Raw genomic sequence first — 18087 nt, forward strand, 5'->3', positions numbered from 1 at the left:
GTATAAACAGGGACATCATTTGTGACCAAGAACCTCCTAACCCCACATAGGCAAAGAAGACGTTTACAATGAGAACATCCTAAAAAATTAAGACTCAAATATGACATTGAGTCTTCTGCTGGTTTCTCCACAAAGTTTTACGTAGGGAAGCCCTCACTTTACCTTGTCTTTAAACTTAGTTATCTAGTCTTCAAGATGTGATTTTGGAATTTTCCCCATGATTTGTACACTATAGCTCTCTGAATGCCCCTGAGTCCATTTCTGGATCTCTCTGTTTCCATCTCTCTTTTTTCTCTTTTAGGAAACAACCAGCTGTGTGCAATCATGGAGACATGGCATTTGTATCAATGATCGGACTTTTTAGGCTTGCCCTAGGTGTTTGGCCAATATACCTAGACTATGTGTTACCTAAGCAGTGTGAGATTTTGAGCAGCTCTTGTTCCTGATGTTGCCTTACAAAACATCAATCCAAATGATCTTACTGCCATATCATTCTGGGGTCAGTTGGGGCAAATCAGTGTTTAGAATGTCAAATGGCAATTAATGCAGCAAACTGGATATTCAGTGTGGGGAGAATGGGTTTGTGGTCTCATTTTTTAGTTGGCAATATGGTTCTGGTGGAGCTGGCCTTAACCATCAGTAATAACTCACAGGTGCCATGGGGACTGTCAGAGGAGATGGAGACCCAGCACAGGTCGGATGCAAGAATAGTGCTCACACTGGGTGCCTCAGTACTCACTGGGAATTCTGCAGCTTTCTCTGTCTCTGTAGTTTCCATAGGCACCATTTTGAGTAGGCCTGGCCTGCTGCCGGCATCTGATAGATAGTCAGATGCGCGGGGGATCATCTGCTTTTTTATAATGCGTTTAACCTGTTGGGTTCTTTTAAAATTGATTAGATAGACTCTGGAACCTGTGGAATACACTTTGGATTTCCCAGGAATAACAACGGACAGACAGAAAAGGAACACTCTGAGAGTTCCAGGTGATGGATAAGCATCACACTTCATAAAATGTCATGCCCTCTTTTATTTTTATCTACAACCCTTGTACAGTAAGTATAGCTCTGCCATCTCTAAGTGCCTCTACCAGAGTATAGACTGAGGAGACATCTTCTAGAGGGTAAATAGAGCCAAAAGCAAAGGCAGCAAGCAAAGATGACCCACCTGTGAGTGTGTACATTGAGGAAGGAGCTTCAGATCCTGGGGTGGGGTTGGGAGCTGGTGGACCATTAGTACCTGAAGATTGAAAGGCACCCGCATGGTTTATTATAATAAGGCTTACAATACGGGGCTTATTCAAGACAGTGCTTAATGACTTAATTTCAACACAGGTTGAAAATGCGTAAGGGGGCATAAAAGCAGTAACATCCTGGGAGGTGACAGTCCCTCACCTGCGCACACGACGCTGGCATCCTCCAGGTGTCCACAGTTGTGCCCAGCCTCACCCCTGTGTGCACACTGCCCCAAGTGGCTCTCGCTGCCCACACACTGCATGTCGTCCAGCACGATCTTCCTGGAGCCTGCCCCGAAGTGAGCTCCTGTGGGTGCCGCCACGGCCTGACCACACTGCAGCTGGCGGCACACGACTGTGGCCTCGGCCAGGTCCCAGAAGTCATCACACACAGTCCCCCATGTGCCCTGAACAAGAACCTCCACTCGGCCTGAGCACCTCCCTGTGCCATTCACCAGCCTCACGGCCATCCAGGGTCCTGGGGAGGCACAAAGAGCAAAAAGACTGGGGGACTGGCCCTCCCATATCTGGAGGGTTTCCTTCATCCTTTTGAATCCCTAGGTCATCATGCAAGTCCCCGGTTCACAAACATGCAAGATCACACAGTCCTTATGTACCCACACAGTAAGAATAGCCAGAATAATCTTCAATTTCAAATCCCTTCAATGAGTCTTTACTAAATCTCCCCTTTCAAAGGATGAAACTCCTTTTGAGAAATTTTCAGAATTCCTAGGTTCTCCTAATCACTTTATCCATATGTTATTCCTCTGCCATGGATAGAATAGAAATAGGAGATGTCAATATATCTAACGAAATAGGAAAGATCCATACGCAGACCACAGCTAAATGGACCTCTGTTGTCTAGACTAAATTAGTCTCACAGTAACTAGCTCCCTTGGGCTCCATAATCTTTCTTTAGGGCTTTACTATGTAAAGGAAACTGAGACAGGAACTGACATTTGCTTTTTGGGAGTGAAGTGCCAGAATTTCTGAGAGCCACTAACTTAAACATTTGTCTCTTAACCTTTGCAACCCCATGTGGTAAGGCATGGGTTTCCATTTTACAGATGAAGAAATTGAGGTGAAAGAAAAGGTGAAAAAAGGCAAAGAAAATTGCTCTAAGTGCCGTAACTTGTAAGTGGGCTGACTCCCACTTTCACTCCAGGGAGTGAATGCCTCTTTCCCTGCTTTCCATCGGCCCTTAATTCCCAAGAATTGCTTCCCATACCTGCAAGTGGAGGAGTCAAGGCCATGAGGGCTGTGGTCAGTGAGGGCTCTGAGAAGACATCAGCTAGGAGGAACACAAAATTGGGTCATCATCAGTCAGTGGGACAGAAAGAAGAAAGAAGACACACTGCCCAAAGTATTCATTCTAAGACCCTTCTGGAGCTTTGTGTTTTCTTTGGATTCATCTAAATAAGTCACCATCAAATAAGATGGTTTCATTTTTTTTAGTCATCTGTTAGCTATTCATGGTAAAGTTATCCTTGAATCCTTGGCTCAGTAGAAATAAATCTTTAAGAAACAGAAGATAAACTTAAGAACATCATACTTAAGGAGACCTAAAAGCAATAAAACCAGCCTCTGCAATTTAATAATACTGTGTGCCACCATTCATAACAAATACTTATTCAATGCAAAGAAACTGAGTCAGAATGCTTGCATTTAAAAGGCTAAAATTCGCCTGGGTGATTCAGTCAGTTAAGCATCGAATTCTTGATTGAGGCCCAGGTCATGATCTCACAGTTCGTGAGTTCAAGCCCTGCATTGGGCTCTGCGCTGACAGCATGGAGCCTGCTTGGGATTCTCTCTCTGCTGCTACTCTGCTCTTACTCTCTCTCAAAATAGATAAGTAAACAGTTTTTAAAAAATAAAAGCCTTAAAATTCAGAAGTTAGAATCCATGTATAAGTAACTGTAATATGAGGTGAATTATGAGGGATGTCAACAGAAAAAATACAAATATACAGATTAAGTCTTCTTGTGGAGACAAGGGACTCTACCTTGAGAAATGGGTGGAAGAGATGTGGGGAGAGCTCATTTCAGGCAGCACAGATATTAGAGGACAGCGACCTTGAATTCAAACATTCAGGGACTTGAGGAACTAGGGATTTTAATTTTTAAAAAATATTTTATTTTTAAGTAATCTTTACACCCAATGTGGGGCTTGAACTCACAACCCTGAGATCAAGAGTTGCATACTTCATCGACTGAGCCAGGCAGGCCCCCTGCATTTTAATTTGATTAGAATATTGTACTAGCATATGTATTAATCCCAGATATTTGGATTTTACATTTTCCTTACTGATACTATGCAGGAACCATCCTAAAAGATACTACATAAGGAAAAGAGGATTTGGGTTGAGTATATTTCATGAACATTGACTGCTGTGACTTCTAGTGGGGATTAAAATTTTTTTTAATGTTTATTTTTGAGAGACAGAGAGAGTGCGCATGAGTGGGGAGGGGGAGAGAGAGAGAGATGAGGGGCTTGAAGTCATGAACTTAGATCTTGACCGGAGCCAAGTAGACACTTAATCTACTGAGCTATCCAGGTGCCCTCTAGTGGGGAGTTTATAGTTATTTGTTTATTAAAGACTCCTAGACACCCTGTAGCAAAAGAACCTGTTAAATCTGTTTAATGCAATGTTTCTTAAATTCTTTGGACCATAGAACCTGTGTGTGTGTGTGCGCATGCTCGCCTGTGCACACATGCACCACGTGTGTTAGTGCTTGCAATTTATCTTTTTTTTTTAATGTTTTATTTATTTCTAGGAGAGAGAGAGAGAGAGAGAGAGAGAGAGACAGCGTGAGCAGGGGAGGGCCAGAGAGAGAGGGAGTCACAGACTGAAACAGGCTCCAGGCTCTGAGCTGGCAGTCAGCACAGAGCCCGACGCGGGGCTCGAACCCCCGAACCGCGAGATCATGACCTAAGCGAAAGTCGGACGCTCAACCGACTACTTATTTCTAGCGCCCCAGTGCTTGCAATTTATCTTAACATGCTGTTGATCTGTAGTTCTGGGAGCATATTCTCAGAAACATCTTTATTTAGCTACCTCAAGGATTCTGCTAGGGACTGGAGATTCCTAGAAATGTTTATTACTAAATTTCCATTTTTTTTCTTATTTCTAGAAATAAGAAATAACTTGTAAACTTGAATAAATTAGAAGATATAATGTTTCAGTATAAACTCAAAAAAGCTTCATTTTTAAGTACCTATTGGTGTTTGCTCTTCTTCAGAGGTAATGAGTTCCATTGTTATTTCAGTAACTACAAGGAAAAGAAAACATTGGTTAGTGATGACTAACACTTAACAGACACACAACTAAAGCTGAGGAAAGGGAAAGTTATCTGGTACTTCAAAGAAATTTATAGCATCTCTTGGTGAAATATAAAAGCCCTTTCTAAAGGGCTTAGAGGAGCCTGGGTGGCTCAGTCTGTTGTGTTTGACTTCATTCAGCTCAGGTCATTATCTCATGGTTTCATGAGTTTGAGCCCTGTGTCCAGCTCTGTGCTGACAGCTCAGAGCCTGGAGCCTGCTTCGGATTCTGTGTCTCCCTCTCTCTCTGCCCCTCCCCTGCCAGTGCTCTCTCTCTCTCTCCTCAAAAAAATAAAAAATAAAAATAAATAAATAAGTAAATAAACATTAAAAAAATTTAAAGGGCTTAGTGAATTTCCAGCCTAAAGACAGGATTCTTCTAATCTGGAATCTGATTCTTACTCCACCACACATTTGTTTCCTGATCTATAAAACTGGGAATCAAGCCTGACAATACATAAGAAAAAGGTTAATAAACTAAGGAATGAATAAATTCAAAACTTATCATAATATCTCTAAGTCAATAAACACTTCATTGTTTGGGAAACAACTCACTAGTCACAAAGATAAATATCAAAATAGAAAATTTAAAAAATCTTTAATAGGAACATCAAAAGCCATGAAATTGTTATGGATAAGCCTGATAACAAGGGGCAACATTTGAACATGGAAACATAAAAAAAACGGAGATAAATGAAGGACCTAAAGAGATGCCCTATGTTGATAGATCAGAAAACTCAACACTGTTAAGATGTCAATTTTCCCAAATTTATATATAGACTCTACACAGTCTAAACTAAGAATCCCAGCAGATATTTTTTGTAGAGACTGACAAGTTGATTCAAAAATTTTATATGAAAGGCCCCAAACCCAAGTTAGCTAAAACAATTTTGAAAAGGAAGAAAAAAGAATAAAATGATTTCATGACGTAGTCTCAAGCTATAGAAATCCAGACAATGTGATATAGGCATGAGAATAGTAACATAAATCAGTGGGAGAAGAGAGGGAGTTTAGAAATAGACCCACATATTAATGATTATTTTATTTTTGACAAAAGTGCCAAGCACAGTATTTCAGTGGAGTTGGGAGACTCTTTTAGACAAATGGCGTTGGAATGATTAGAGATCTATATAGAAAAAAAGTACTCTAAACCATATTAAAAAATCAACAAAAATGAATCATAGAACTAAATGAAAAACCTACAACTATGAAACCTCTAGAGGAAAACAGGAGAAAAATCTTTGAGAACTTTGGTCAAGTAAAGATTTCTTAAATAGAATACACAAGCACATTTGAGTAAAGAAAAAAATCTTGGTAAATTTGATTTCATTAAAACTTAAAAATTCTGCTCTTTAAAAAAGACTTTTAAGAAAATGAAGAGATGGGGCTCCTGGGTGGCTCAGTTGGTTAAGTGTCCGACTTTGGCTCAGGTCATGATCTCACAGTTCGTGGGTTTGAGCCCCGCATCATACTCTGTGCTGACAGCTAGCTCCAAGCCTGGAGCCTGTCCTCAGATTCTGTATTTCCCTCTCTCTGATCCTCCTCTGATCATGCTCTCTCTCTCTTCCAAAAATAAAAATAAAAACATTTAAAAAATTAAAAGAAAAAAAGAAAATGAAGAGACAAGTTATAGGCTGAGAGAAAATATTTGCAAAACACAATCTGAGAAAATATTTGTACCTAGTATTTTATAATATATGTTTCTGTAATATTTCTTTAATATATAAAGACCTGTCTTACAACGTGATAAGACAAAAAAGAAAAAGATAAATGATCGGAACAGACACTTCACCAAAGAAGAGATGTAAATAAGCACAGTAAAATGTGTTTAGTATCACTAGTCATTAGGAGAAGGCAAATTAAAACTACAAAGAAAGATCATTCTCATTACAAGAGAAAGACTGTAATGATCAAACAAAAAATAGGATGCAAGTGTTGACAAGTATATTGAACAACTATAACTCTCATGTGTTGCTGGTGGGAATGCAAAATGGTACAGCACCTTGAAAAATAGTTTGGAATCTATATATGAGTGTTTTAAGCAGCTTAATTAAGAATAGTCAAAAATTAAAAATAAACTCAATATCCATCAAGTGGCAAATGGATAAACACATTTGGCACATCCATACAGTGGACTACTAATCAGCAATAAAAAAGAATGGATGTCTGATACTTGGAGCTACACGGGTGAATCTCAAAAGTAATATGCTAAGTAAGCAAACCCAACACAAAATACTACATATTGTCTGATTAAAATATATAATATTCTGGAAAAGTCAAACCTTTTTAGAGACAGAAATCATATGGGTAGTTGCCAGGACCTGGGGGTTAAGAGAAGGGATTGAATACAGAAAGGCATAAGGAAACTCTTTAAGGTAGTAGAAATGTTTTACATCTTAATGGAAGTGATGTTTACACAATTGTAAACTGTAAACATTTATCAAAATTCTTTGAACTGCATGGTGATCTTTACTGTAGGTATGTTATATTTCAATAAGTCTGACTTTTATTTTTGAAAAGTAACTCTGATTGCATATAAACAATTAACTATAATGTTGGGAGCCTGTAGGCAGGGAAGCCAGGAGAAGTCTGTGTTCATCCAAGGAGGAAGAGGTGATGAGAATTTGGATCCAGACAGTGGCTATCAAATGAAGAGGAGGTCATGAGTGCAACCACCTCAGGCTCCTAGCTATAAATGGAAAATGATTCATCCACAGAGACCTGATTACTTATGTAATAATGAATATCCAGATGTTTGCAAATAATTTATTCATATTCTTATTAGGATGTTTAGCTTTGTATATACATAACCATTAAAAAAACATGTAAACTAAAAACAACCAGAGAAGTGATTCATTAATATGAACTTTGGCTTACTAGATCGAGTAGTTTTTGCTGATGATAGTGATGGTATTGGTGTCGATAACAAGGATGTGGATAATGATGGCACTGAGGGTGGTGATGATGGCGATGTTGGTGATGATGACGACGATGGTGATGGTGATGATGACAACGATGATGGCAATGATGAAGGTGATGCTGGTGACAGTGATGATGATGATGACAATGATGATGATGATGATAGTGCTGGTGATGACAATGGTGATGATGGTGATGACAGCAATGATGACAGTGACAATGGTGATGATGACAATGATGACAATGATGAGGATGACAATGGTGAGACTGATAATGGTGATGGAGATGATAATGATAATTCTGCTTTTATTTATTAGGACAAGAAAGATTCCTTCTTTCTTTTTAATACAGTGGTTCTCAAAGTGAGGTCCCCAGACCACCAGCGTAAGCATCCTAGACTTGCTGGAGGTGCAAGTTCTCACACCCCACTCTAGACTTACTGAATCAGAAACTCTGGCGGTGGCCCAGCAATCTGTATTTTAAGAATCCCTGTGGGTGATTCTGATACACAATCGAGCTTAAAACCCACTGCTTTAGGGTAAAAAGGAAATGCTTGCAATGGCCCCAGGGTTTTTCCTAATGGCACATAAACATAAATTTTCAACTGATGTGCTGTCTTCACCTGTTAGAAAGGATCAGGTCCCACAGACTCCAGAGGGAAAGTGAATGGCAATTTTCTCTCAGATAAGTGGTTTGTGATGACTGATGGGCATAGTCATAAGACAACTATCCTGAAATCAATGACCATTCTAGTTATCCAAAGACCCCGTAAGAATCCTGTCTTGACTGCAGCTGTGGTAATTTCATTCTGATTTAGGAAGATTCCTGCACCTGGCTGGTTGGGTATTTAGCTAATTTCTGAACTCCCTCTTTGCTGATATTGCTCTCCACTGTTGAGCTCTCCACCAAGCTAAATAGTGCCTGAGAACTACCCGCGGGAAGTTTCCCAGAAGAGAGGTGATTCTGGCCAGGATTAGTGGGTTTTCTAGAGGAGAGTATGAGTGCATGAAAGTAAGGTCAGCACCTCATGCCTGTGTTCTGAGTTCTCTGTGTTATGGTGGCATTGAACTATAGACTGGGAAAACTTTTTAGGCTTTAAGTGATATGGACCAATCAAACCAACTTCTGGAAACTGCTTACAGCTTGATTTAACAGGGTAATTTCCATTCCGCTTCTATCACCCAGGTAAATATTAGCCAGCCAGGACTAGAACTAAGAATAGGGTATAGAAATGGCCAAGTCAGTCTTACCTGGAGGGGAGGGGCTTATCATCAGAGAATCTGTTAGTGCAAAGAGAAGAAACCATCACCCTCACTGGAGGGGCCATTGGCTCATTGCTCAATTTATGTAATAACCCATTCTGTTCATGATTCATTTCAAATGCAAAAAGACCCCTACCTGAGCAGATGGCTCCAGCATCTTCCTCGTGCCCACAGTTGTGAGTGAACCAGGTATCGTGGGCACACAAGACCAGATGGCTCTCCTTACCACTGCAGTGCACATTATCCAGGAGAATCTTTCCAGTGCCTGGGCCAAAGTGGGCGCCCAAGGGGGCAGACACTGCCTGGCCACACCCAAGCTGCCTGCACACAACGTGAGCCTCCTTTAGACTCCAGCCGTCATCACACACTGACCCCCAGGTGCCATGGTAAAAGACTTCCACCCGTCCAGAGCATCTTCCAGTGCCGTTTACCAGCCTCAGCATGGCCCAGTGTTCTGTGGAAACCAATGTTAAGGTAAGTTTTTGAAACTTTCCTATTCAATTCACCTTATTTGCCTTGCTTACAAATTAAGAGGAATCTCGTGGTTACTCCACATGTATAAGAGCATTCTAGGTAAAGACTGCTTAATGATTACACCACTATGTGATATGCTTTTATTAGTCACTTAACAAAACAGATTAGGTTGTGGAAAACATATTTCTTATACACTGGCACTTTAGGACTTGATGTCAATAAGGCAGAAATCAAAAATTAGGAAAATTCATCTCTGGCAGTGGGGAAATGCATAATTTAAATGGATTATTCAAAAAAACATAATAATACAGCAGTTAAAAGCAGGGAAGTGTCTACATCTGTGTATCAACATAGGTGAATATCAAAAACATAACTGATTAAAGAATAAGAGGTATTGAATGATATATAGGGAATAATGTAATTTGTGTAAAAGAAAAACATGAAACAACATATATGGAGATCACAGAATTCCTGTTTGTAAAAATATTAAAAGTGAAGATATATACAAAATTTAAGAGAATGTTTATCTCCGAGGAAGGAGAGAATAGAGACTGGGATTTGGGAATTTGAGGAATTTCAAATTTATCTTTGATGCTTTATTTCTTGGTAAGCCTGAAAAACCAATATACCAAAATGTAAGCATCAGTCATGCATAGGTAAAGGGGACATGGCTATGTGCTTTCTTAATCTCTGTATTTTCTGAACTTTAGAAAGTTTTGCTGGAACAGCAGGACAGTGAGGATTATCAGGTGCCAAAGCAGTGGGGGACCCAGACAAATTCCGGGGGTAGTGATCTTTCTTCCCGTAACTGTGGTCTTTCCCCAGGCACCTCTGAGGCCTCAACTGTAGCTCCCAGGCTCCTACCCTGGTTGTGGTGACCCCCTGGGGTCTTCGAGAGCAATGGTGCATCCTGTGGGGAAGGCTGCTGACCTGATGGGCTGGGCCAAGGAACACTGGCTCTGCGGCGGGAAGACAGGGAGTCGACCACAGGTAGAGCTGGAACTGCATGGAAACAGTGATTAGAACTAAAACTTCTCTTCCTGAGATGGACACAGGACAACATGTCAGAAAAGGACTCAACTGGCTGCTTGTGAAGGGCCATCAGCTATGCCACACCTTTCCAAAACATCTGGACTGGCCACACGCTCATGAAGAATGACTTTCTAAAGAGGGTGAAGTCAAGTTCAAGCTGCTGATAGAAACCTCCTAAATGTGATCCTGCTGCGCCCAAATGCCTTGCTTCCTTTAGCTTTACTTACATCAACTCCTGGTTCTGTGTAAGATGCTCCACAGTGGTAAAATGAGTCAGTGATGAATTGGTCAAAAGTTTTAAAAAGGATTGTATTTTTAAAATTTTTAATGTTTTATTTATTTCTGAGAGAGAAAGGGAGAGAGAGAGTGAGCATGAGCAGGGGAAGGTCAGAGAGAGAGGGAGATACAGAATCTGAAACAGTCTCCAGGCTCTGAGCTAGCTGTCAGCACAGAGCCTGCCGTGGGTCTTGAACCCATGAACCGTGAGGTCATGACCTGAGCTGAAGTTGGATGCTTAACCAACTGAGCCACCCAGGCGCCCCTAAAGTGGATTGTATTTATAAGGATGCTGATTATCTTGGATGACCCCATGGAGGACATCATACAACCCAGTGACATGGCCCATCTGTTTGTACCTTCCATCTGGATAGCAAGGACTGGTGATGGAATTGTTGCCTTACCTGATATGAGAGTTGGTAACTTTTCATTATCTCCTGAGGCTGAAAAAAAATATTTGTTAGAAGGATTTGGCTTCATTAGCTTGCTCACCTATGAAATACTAATACTTCTTTCTGAGGAGGGATATTAGTACAAGGAGGGGCGACTGGCAGAGTGATGCCTCCACTCTGCACCGCGCACTGTTGGCCAGGATTGTTCTTGGCCAAGACTGAACTTACTCCAAGAGGGGTTAAACAGCCTGTCCACATGTGTCACACTTGTATATTCATTTATTGACTCAATGAATTTTATTGGGTGCTTACCGTGTGCCAAGCACTGTGATGGCTTCTAGAGGTACAGTGATGAGCAAGACAGACAAAGCCCTTATGCTCATGAAGCATAAAATTAGGTGTTGAAGCTGACATTGGCATCACATGTCCCTAGATCCCTGGGTAGTGAATCATCCTTGGCCCTGACCTCATCATCCTTCCTATGGGCTCAAATGTTGGAAGTAGCAAATACAAGGTATCACACCCATTTTTTGTGATTGTAACCGTAGATCATGGGCCTACCTGCTGATGTGGTTGGGTGGTTCATATCTTCTGGGATGGTGGAAGTTGAGCGTGCTGTTGGGAAACAACAATACAAAGAAAATGACTTCTAATGTTTGATACCAAATGGAAAGAGATGGATTTTCTTTCACCAGCTTCATATTTTCAGCATAAGAATTCAAGCTCTATATAACTCATTCAACATAGAGAATTTTAATGTTTTATTTATTTTTGAGAGTGAGAGATAGAGACAGTGTGAGCAGGGGAGGGTCAGAGACAGAGGGAGACACAGAATCTGAAACAGGATTCAGGCTCTGAGCTGTCAGCACAGAGCCTGACGCGGGGCTCAAACTCACGAACCGTGAGATCATGACCTGGGCTGAAGTAAGGACGCCCAACTGACTGAGCCACCCAGGTATCCCTCAACATAGAGAATTTTCAAGGGAAGAGTGGCCATGAAAATATCATGCCAGACACAAAAGACTACTTATTGTATGACTCCATTTATGTGAAATATCCACAAAAGGTAAATCCATAGAGATAGAAAACAAGTCGGGGGTTGCCGGATGCTGGGGGAGGAATTTTGAAAAAATGGCCATGACTATCAGCGAAGAGCAGAAATGCTGTACCCTCTTCACCCAGCTTAGCAGTGGAGCAGAACCCCTCTTCTTGAACAGTGCTGTTCCACAGGACACACCCTAAGGCACCGAAGCCTATGCTCACGTGCCATGACTGTGCACCATGCTCTTTGCCAAGCACTTTACACAAACTCATTGATTTGCTCCTTACAACTCCTTGAAATGCATAGTTATTATTCCCCATTTCAAATAACTGAAGCACAAAGAGGTAGGGAAAACTGGTGAGAGTCACACAGCTGCGAGGTAGGAGAGAGTGGCCCCAAGCCCAGAGGTCCAGCACTTGGCTCTGAGCATTGTACTGGCAGGTAAATAGAATATGCCACCCAGGTTTCAAAAGAATCCTTAGCTAGTTAGACATGAGATCTAGGAATTTAATATGTTTGCTCTCTCTTTCATTAATATTTGAAAGTAGACACAAATATGTGAACTGGGATCAGCCAGATGGGATTCATTTACCCAAACATTTACTTATTTATTCATTTAACAGTGAACTCCCTTCAGACAGCAGTCATTGTTCTCAAGACTCTGTGTGTGTGTGTGTGTGTGTGTGTGTGTGTGTGTGTGTGCGCGCGCGCTGTGTCTGGGGGTGGGGACCATGTCACGGATGAGAAGCTTATGGATTCTGCTCCAAGAAGCTGATCATGTCATTGGAGCTAGTACATACATACAACTCTCAGGAAGGAATAGGAGCTGCGAGTGAGGACAGATACAAAGCCAGGGATCTAGGAGAGGGAGTCACTGCTGCCAGCTTAGGATGGGAAGGATTGGACAAGGCGTGCAGGGGGCTGATGCTGGTGTCCTCATGGACCACCGATAGGCAACAGACAGGTGGTTGTGGAAGAAGCGCAAGGGTAAGAAACTAAATGCAGGCGTCGCTCAGAGATTCGCTCATCCTTTTGTTCTCAGCTTTCCTCTCTGCAAACGGATCCTCATGGTTTCTGATTAGACTATACACCCAGTCAGTCTTTCTAGGAGTTTAAGAATTTTAATGTGGTTTAGAGAGTTAAGGTAGTTCAGAGATTAAGATGTAGGATTCTGAAGTCAGATTGTTCATGTTAATCTTTCCATTGACCTCGGGGACAATATTTAACCTATTTGAGTATGAGGTCCCCCCATTCAGAGAATGGGGATTATAGAAGCTCCCTCCCCAGCAGTTGGGGAGATTAGATAAGAAAATCCACGTCAGGCCATCACAGAGGCTGACATGGCGGGAGGCAGTGCTGTCCAAGAGAAATGAAGTGCAAGCCACGTACATCATTTAAACTTTTCTGGTAGCCACATTTTAAAAAATAAGAAGAAATAGGTGAAATTTACTTCAATCATATATCTTATTTAACCCAATGCATCCAAAATATTAGCATTTTGGCATGTAATCAATATAAAGATGTTAATGAGATTTTACATTCTTTTATCACACCAGGCCTTTGAAAGAACCGGTGTGTGCTTGACATGCTGGGCAGCTGTCTGTTCTGCCGAGCCACATTGCAAGGACGCGGTAGCCACATGGACAGTGTAGGTATAAGGGCTTATGGCAGGTTATCATTGGCATTGTCAGAATACAGATTATTTGATGGTATGATTGAAATGTCAGTAGTTGCAGGTGAATTGGCATCAAGTAGCACAATGATAAAATAAAATGGCCCATAATCATGACCACCATTCCCCACAACTAGGAAGAGGTGTCCCTTATTTATGTGATTCACTGATACAGGAAAATAATGGGGTCTTTCCAGGTTGGACACTTCCCAAATGCTCTAGTCTATTTCCTCAATTCAAGAGGTGTGAGGTGATGCTTTTAGTAATCTCTCTCTGTCTCTCTCTCTCAATCTCTCTCTCTCTTTCTCTCTCACACCCACACACACACCTACCTCTTTCTCTCTCACTCTTTATATTTGTGAAACATGAGAAATGAGGAGCTTTGTGTTACAAGGTTTTCTAATTGTAGTTATAGATGATAAACATAAAGGAAAGCTGGACAGCATGAAATCCTCACTCTCTAGGGTCCTCTTGTCTCTTTCTTCTCAAATCATTCAATCTCTAGTGGCGTCTAGTGGTGGTGGCAGAACCGCTGACTCTCTCGGGATGCCTGGGGGGCTCAGTCNTATAAAAGAAAAAGAACAGCTGACTCTCACGACAGGAGCTGCCCTAAATCTGGTAACGGTGGTGGCAGGTGGGGCAGGGAGTCCTACCTGGCGATGTTGTGCGTGCTGCAGCCATGGGAGACAGCTGAGTTGGGATGCTGACGGGTAGAACTGTAGTAAAGAAACATCTGTTAGCAGGAGGTAAGTGCCCATAAAGACTCGAGAGAGATGTGGCCAGCCAGGGGTTCCCTGCGATCTCAAAAGAGGTCGTTTTTCTTCAACGCTGAAGTGACCACTGTGTAAGTGATAGAGAGGGTAGGTCACCTCTCAGTGGCTGACGCTCAGCCCTGTGGATCCTCAGTTCAATCATCTGGGTCTCCTCTCTCCCAGACTCAATGTCCAGGTGCAGGTATTTGGTGTTTTGTGGCAAGAATGATGTGTACTGAGTTTTAATATTCTCCCTAGGAGCTGGGTGGTGGTCTGGACCATCAGGAACCCCTGGTCCTTGCATTCACTTGCTCTCTTTATTTCCTTCCTCAGCATGTTTCAGCACTGATGTGGCTCCGTGGCATAGGTTCTGCCCTAGCACAGGAACTCTCCGTGGATCCATGCAATGCCACATTCTCTCCTGCCTACCGACCTGCCTCTGCACCACTGGTAGCCCTGGCAATTACAATGTCCCTTAGGAAAGAAGGACAGAAGAAAGGACAGTGGATGACAACATTGCTTTTCTCTTCATATTGACTCAGGTAGATGCTACCCCTCTTCTATCACACTTTTTTCCTTGTTTGCTTTCTGGGTCACCAGATTTCAGTGCACGTCCTGAGACATGTGTCCATCTCTGTGCCACTGAGCACAGCAGCTACAGAATTGTGTTTAAGTGTGGGAGGCAGAACACTGGCCCCCTCAAAGTTGGCCACATCCTAGTCCTTGGAACCTGTGACCATGTCATGTCACGCAGCAAGGGGAATAAGGCTGCAGATGGAATTAATGTTGCTAATCAGCTATTTCAAGATTAGGGACATTATCAGGGCACCTGGGTGGCTCAGTTGGTTAAGCGTCTACTTCCTGATTTCAGCTCAGTTCATGATCTCTTGGTTCATGGTATCAAGCCCCGAATTGGGCTCTGTGATAACAGTGTGGAGCCTGTTTAGAATTCTCTCTCTCCTCTCTACCTCTCCAACACTTGTGTGCTTGCTCTCTCTATCTCTCTCAAAATAAATAAACATTTAAAACAAGATAAAGGACGGGGCGCCTGGGTGGCTCAGTCGGTTAAGCGTCCAACTTCGGCTCAGGTCATGATCTCACAGTTCATGGGTTCGAGCCCCGTGTTGGGCTCTGTACTGACAACTCAGAGCCTGGAGCCTGCTTCAGATTCTGTGTCTGCCTCTCTCTCTGACTCTCCCCTGCTCATACTGTCTCTCTCTCTCTCTCTCTCTCAGAAATAAATAAAAAACATTAATAATTAAAAAAAGATAAAGGACATTATCCTGGATTACCCAGGTGGGCTCCATGTGATCATAGCATTCTTAAAAGTGGAACTAAAGGCAGAAGAAGACAGGCAGAGAGGAATTTGCAGACACTATAGTGTTGCCTTTGAAAATAGAAGAATGGGGCCATGAGCTGAAGAATGCAGGTGGCTTCTAGAAGCTGGAAAAAGCAAGGAAATGGATCTTTCTCCAGAGCCTCCAGAATGAACATAACCTGACTAGACACCCTGATCTTAAATCAGTGAGATGTTTTGGATTTCTGACTCTAGAACTGCAAGATAATAAATAAATTTGTGTTGTTTAAGCTTCTAAGTGTGTGTCAATTTGTTAGAGCAGCTATTCAAAACTCATAAAATAGGCAAGCATTACATGTGATCATATTTCTTCCTTCAAAGAAAATTTGAAACATATCATTTATAAAAGTTAAAAGTTTGTATATCTCAGAGGAGCTGGCCAAAATGAAACTTAAAGACAATTAAAAATCCACCAGGTTTAAAATGGTTTCCAGTATATATTCAAAACAATGGCATTGTTACTTGATTTTATTTAGAAGTTAGTGAATCTATTGGGATCAAAACCTGAAAATCAATTCCACATACACTCACAAGTGAGGGGCAGGTTGTAATGAGTCACTCAGCAAAAGAACTCAATAGTAACCCTTTCATTTATTTCTTTTCTGGATTTGGATGGGTAATCAGAAATATTCCAGGGAAAAATAGCCCCAAAATGTTCTCTTAACAAATAAAAATTTCTCTTACCTGGTAATACGGTTGCTGAATTTCCATCACCTATTGCTACAAATAAATTGAAATGTTTTTTATTTAATTAAATTGAATAACTTTTATTTTACCTACTCACCAATTTTCAAGAAATCTTTAATGTGACAGATCCAAAATATAAAATGTAAAAATATAGTGAATTCCTAGTGAAATGCAGTCCCTCGGGCATGATAGAAACTCAAAAATATTTGCTGATTTCATTGTTTTGAAGAGACTCTAGACGTAATAGCTTTAACATGTGATACTAACTCTTCAGAATGTCCACACATGGAGAGCAAGCCAGTCACCCCTGGAATTCGGGGCCACCTACCCATCTAGGGAAGTAGCTCCCAATAGGGACAAATGCAGGATGGCCATGGCGTATCCACATCTGACCTACTTTCTCAGCTCATGCTTCCCACAGGACCCAGTGGCATCATATATACCTCCCAGACCCTCGGTAAACATTTCTATTACTCTGAGTATATATACCCTGCTACAAGTTTCCAGTGACTGACAGTAAAAAATATATATCTGTATAGCAAAACCGGAAAAATAGGAATACAAGTTTAATGACAATATGGGTGAAAGAGAAATAAGTAGAAAAATAACCTACTAATTTAACCAAAAACCAACCAATAAATCTCTTAGCTAATTATTAAAACTGATTATTCAGTTAAGGTCTGAACTTCCTGGAATTTGAAGAGAGATGGAAATCATGGGTGCACAATGGAATTGTACTTAACAAATAAGTGTAGGAGACAGAATTGCCTGATAAGTGGTAACTTCCTAAAGGGAGTTATTGCCTGTTTGAAGACCACTGAGCATGTTAGTGACTAACACTTTGTCTTCAACAGCAACTTTATAGGAGAGGCAGAGTGCTAGAGTATGGCTTTCATTTTTTCATTCAACAGATATTTATTTAGAACCTGTTATACACCAGGAACTGTCCTTGGTTCTGACATTAACTTGCTGAAAGTTCCTGCTTTCACATGACTTACTTTCTGGAAAGTGGGATGGGAGGGACATATGATGCGCAGGTGAACAAAAGAAAACTATAAAGACAATCTCAGATGATGTAAGTACTGTGAAGAGATAAACAAGAGATTGATAAAATAGAACATGACTGAGAGGGAGTCTATTTTAGATTTTATAGTCAGAGGAATCCTCTCTGAAAGAGCGATATTTTAGCTGACACCTGATTACAAGGAGTCATGTGGGAAAACTCTGAGAGAAGAACATTGCAGACAGAGGGAAAAGTCAATGCAAAGGCCCTAGTGTGAACCCTCCCTTGTCAGTTTCAAGGGATGGGGAAAAATCCAGTGGGGAGCACAGTCCTACATGAGGTTTTTGTCAGTGGTCAGAAACCCAGATTAGGTTTAGGTCATTTGGGGTCTTACAGGTCACTAAAAACAGAACTGGACAGTATTCCAAATATAAGAGTAAAACTTTGGAGGGTTTTGAGTTAAGAGCAATGGTCTGATTTATGCTTTGCCAGCCAATTCTAGCTTCTGTGCCAGGAACAGGTTATATGTGTGATGGAGAGGAAAGAGACAATGCAGAAGACCGCTCAGAAATTTGTTGCAATAATGAGGGTGAGATGCTGAAGGTTTGGAGAACAGAGTAACAGTGGAGTTGGGGGATACTAACAGGTTTACCATACATTTTGGAAGGA

At 41.4% G+C, this 18087-nt stretch overlaps 1 protein-coding gene across 1 annotated transcript in view; it reads right to left on the reverse strand.

The window, feature by feature from the left end:
* Positions 1-7861, reverse strand: part of LOC144225803 (putative DMBT1-like protein) — a 46849-nt gene extending 38988 nt beyond the window's left edge. Inside the window, exons 1-3 of the mRNA XM_077757394.1 lie at positions 7447-7861; positions 2461-2523; positions 1393-1710 (exon numbers count right to left, since the gene is read on the reverse strand). Coding sequence (XP_077613520.1) covers positions 1393-1710; positions 2461-2523; positions 7447-7861 — 796 coding nt within the window. The remainder of the gene's footprint in view (positions 1-1392; positions 1711-2460; positions 2524-7446) is intronic.
* Between the last annotated feature and the right edge of the window lie 10226 nt (positions 7862-18087).

This window comes from Crocuta crocuta, unplaced genomic scaffold (assembly GCF_008692635.1).
Source record: "Crocuta crocuta isolate KB4526 unplaced genomic scaffold, BGI_CrCroc_1.0 scaffold1063, whole genome shotgun sequence".
Classification (NCBI taxonomy): Eukaryota; Metazoa; Chordata; class Mammalia; order Carnivora; family Hyaenidae; genus Crocuta; species Crocuta crocuta.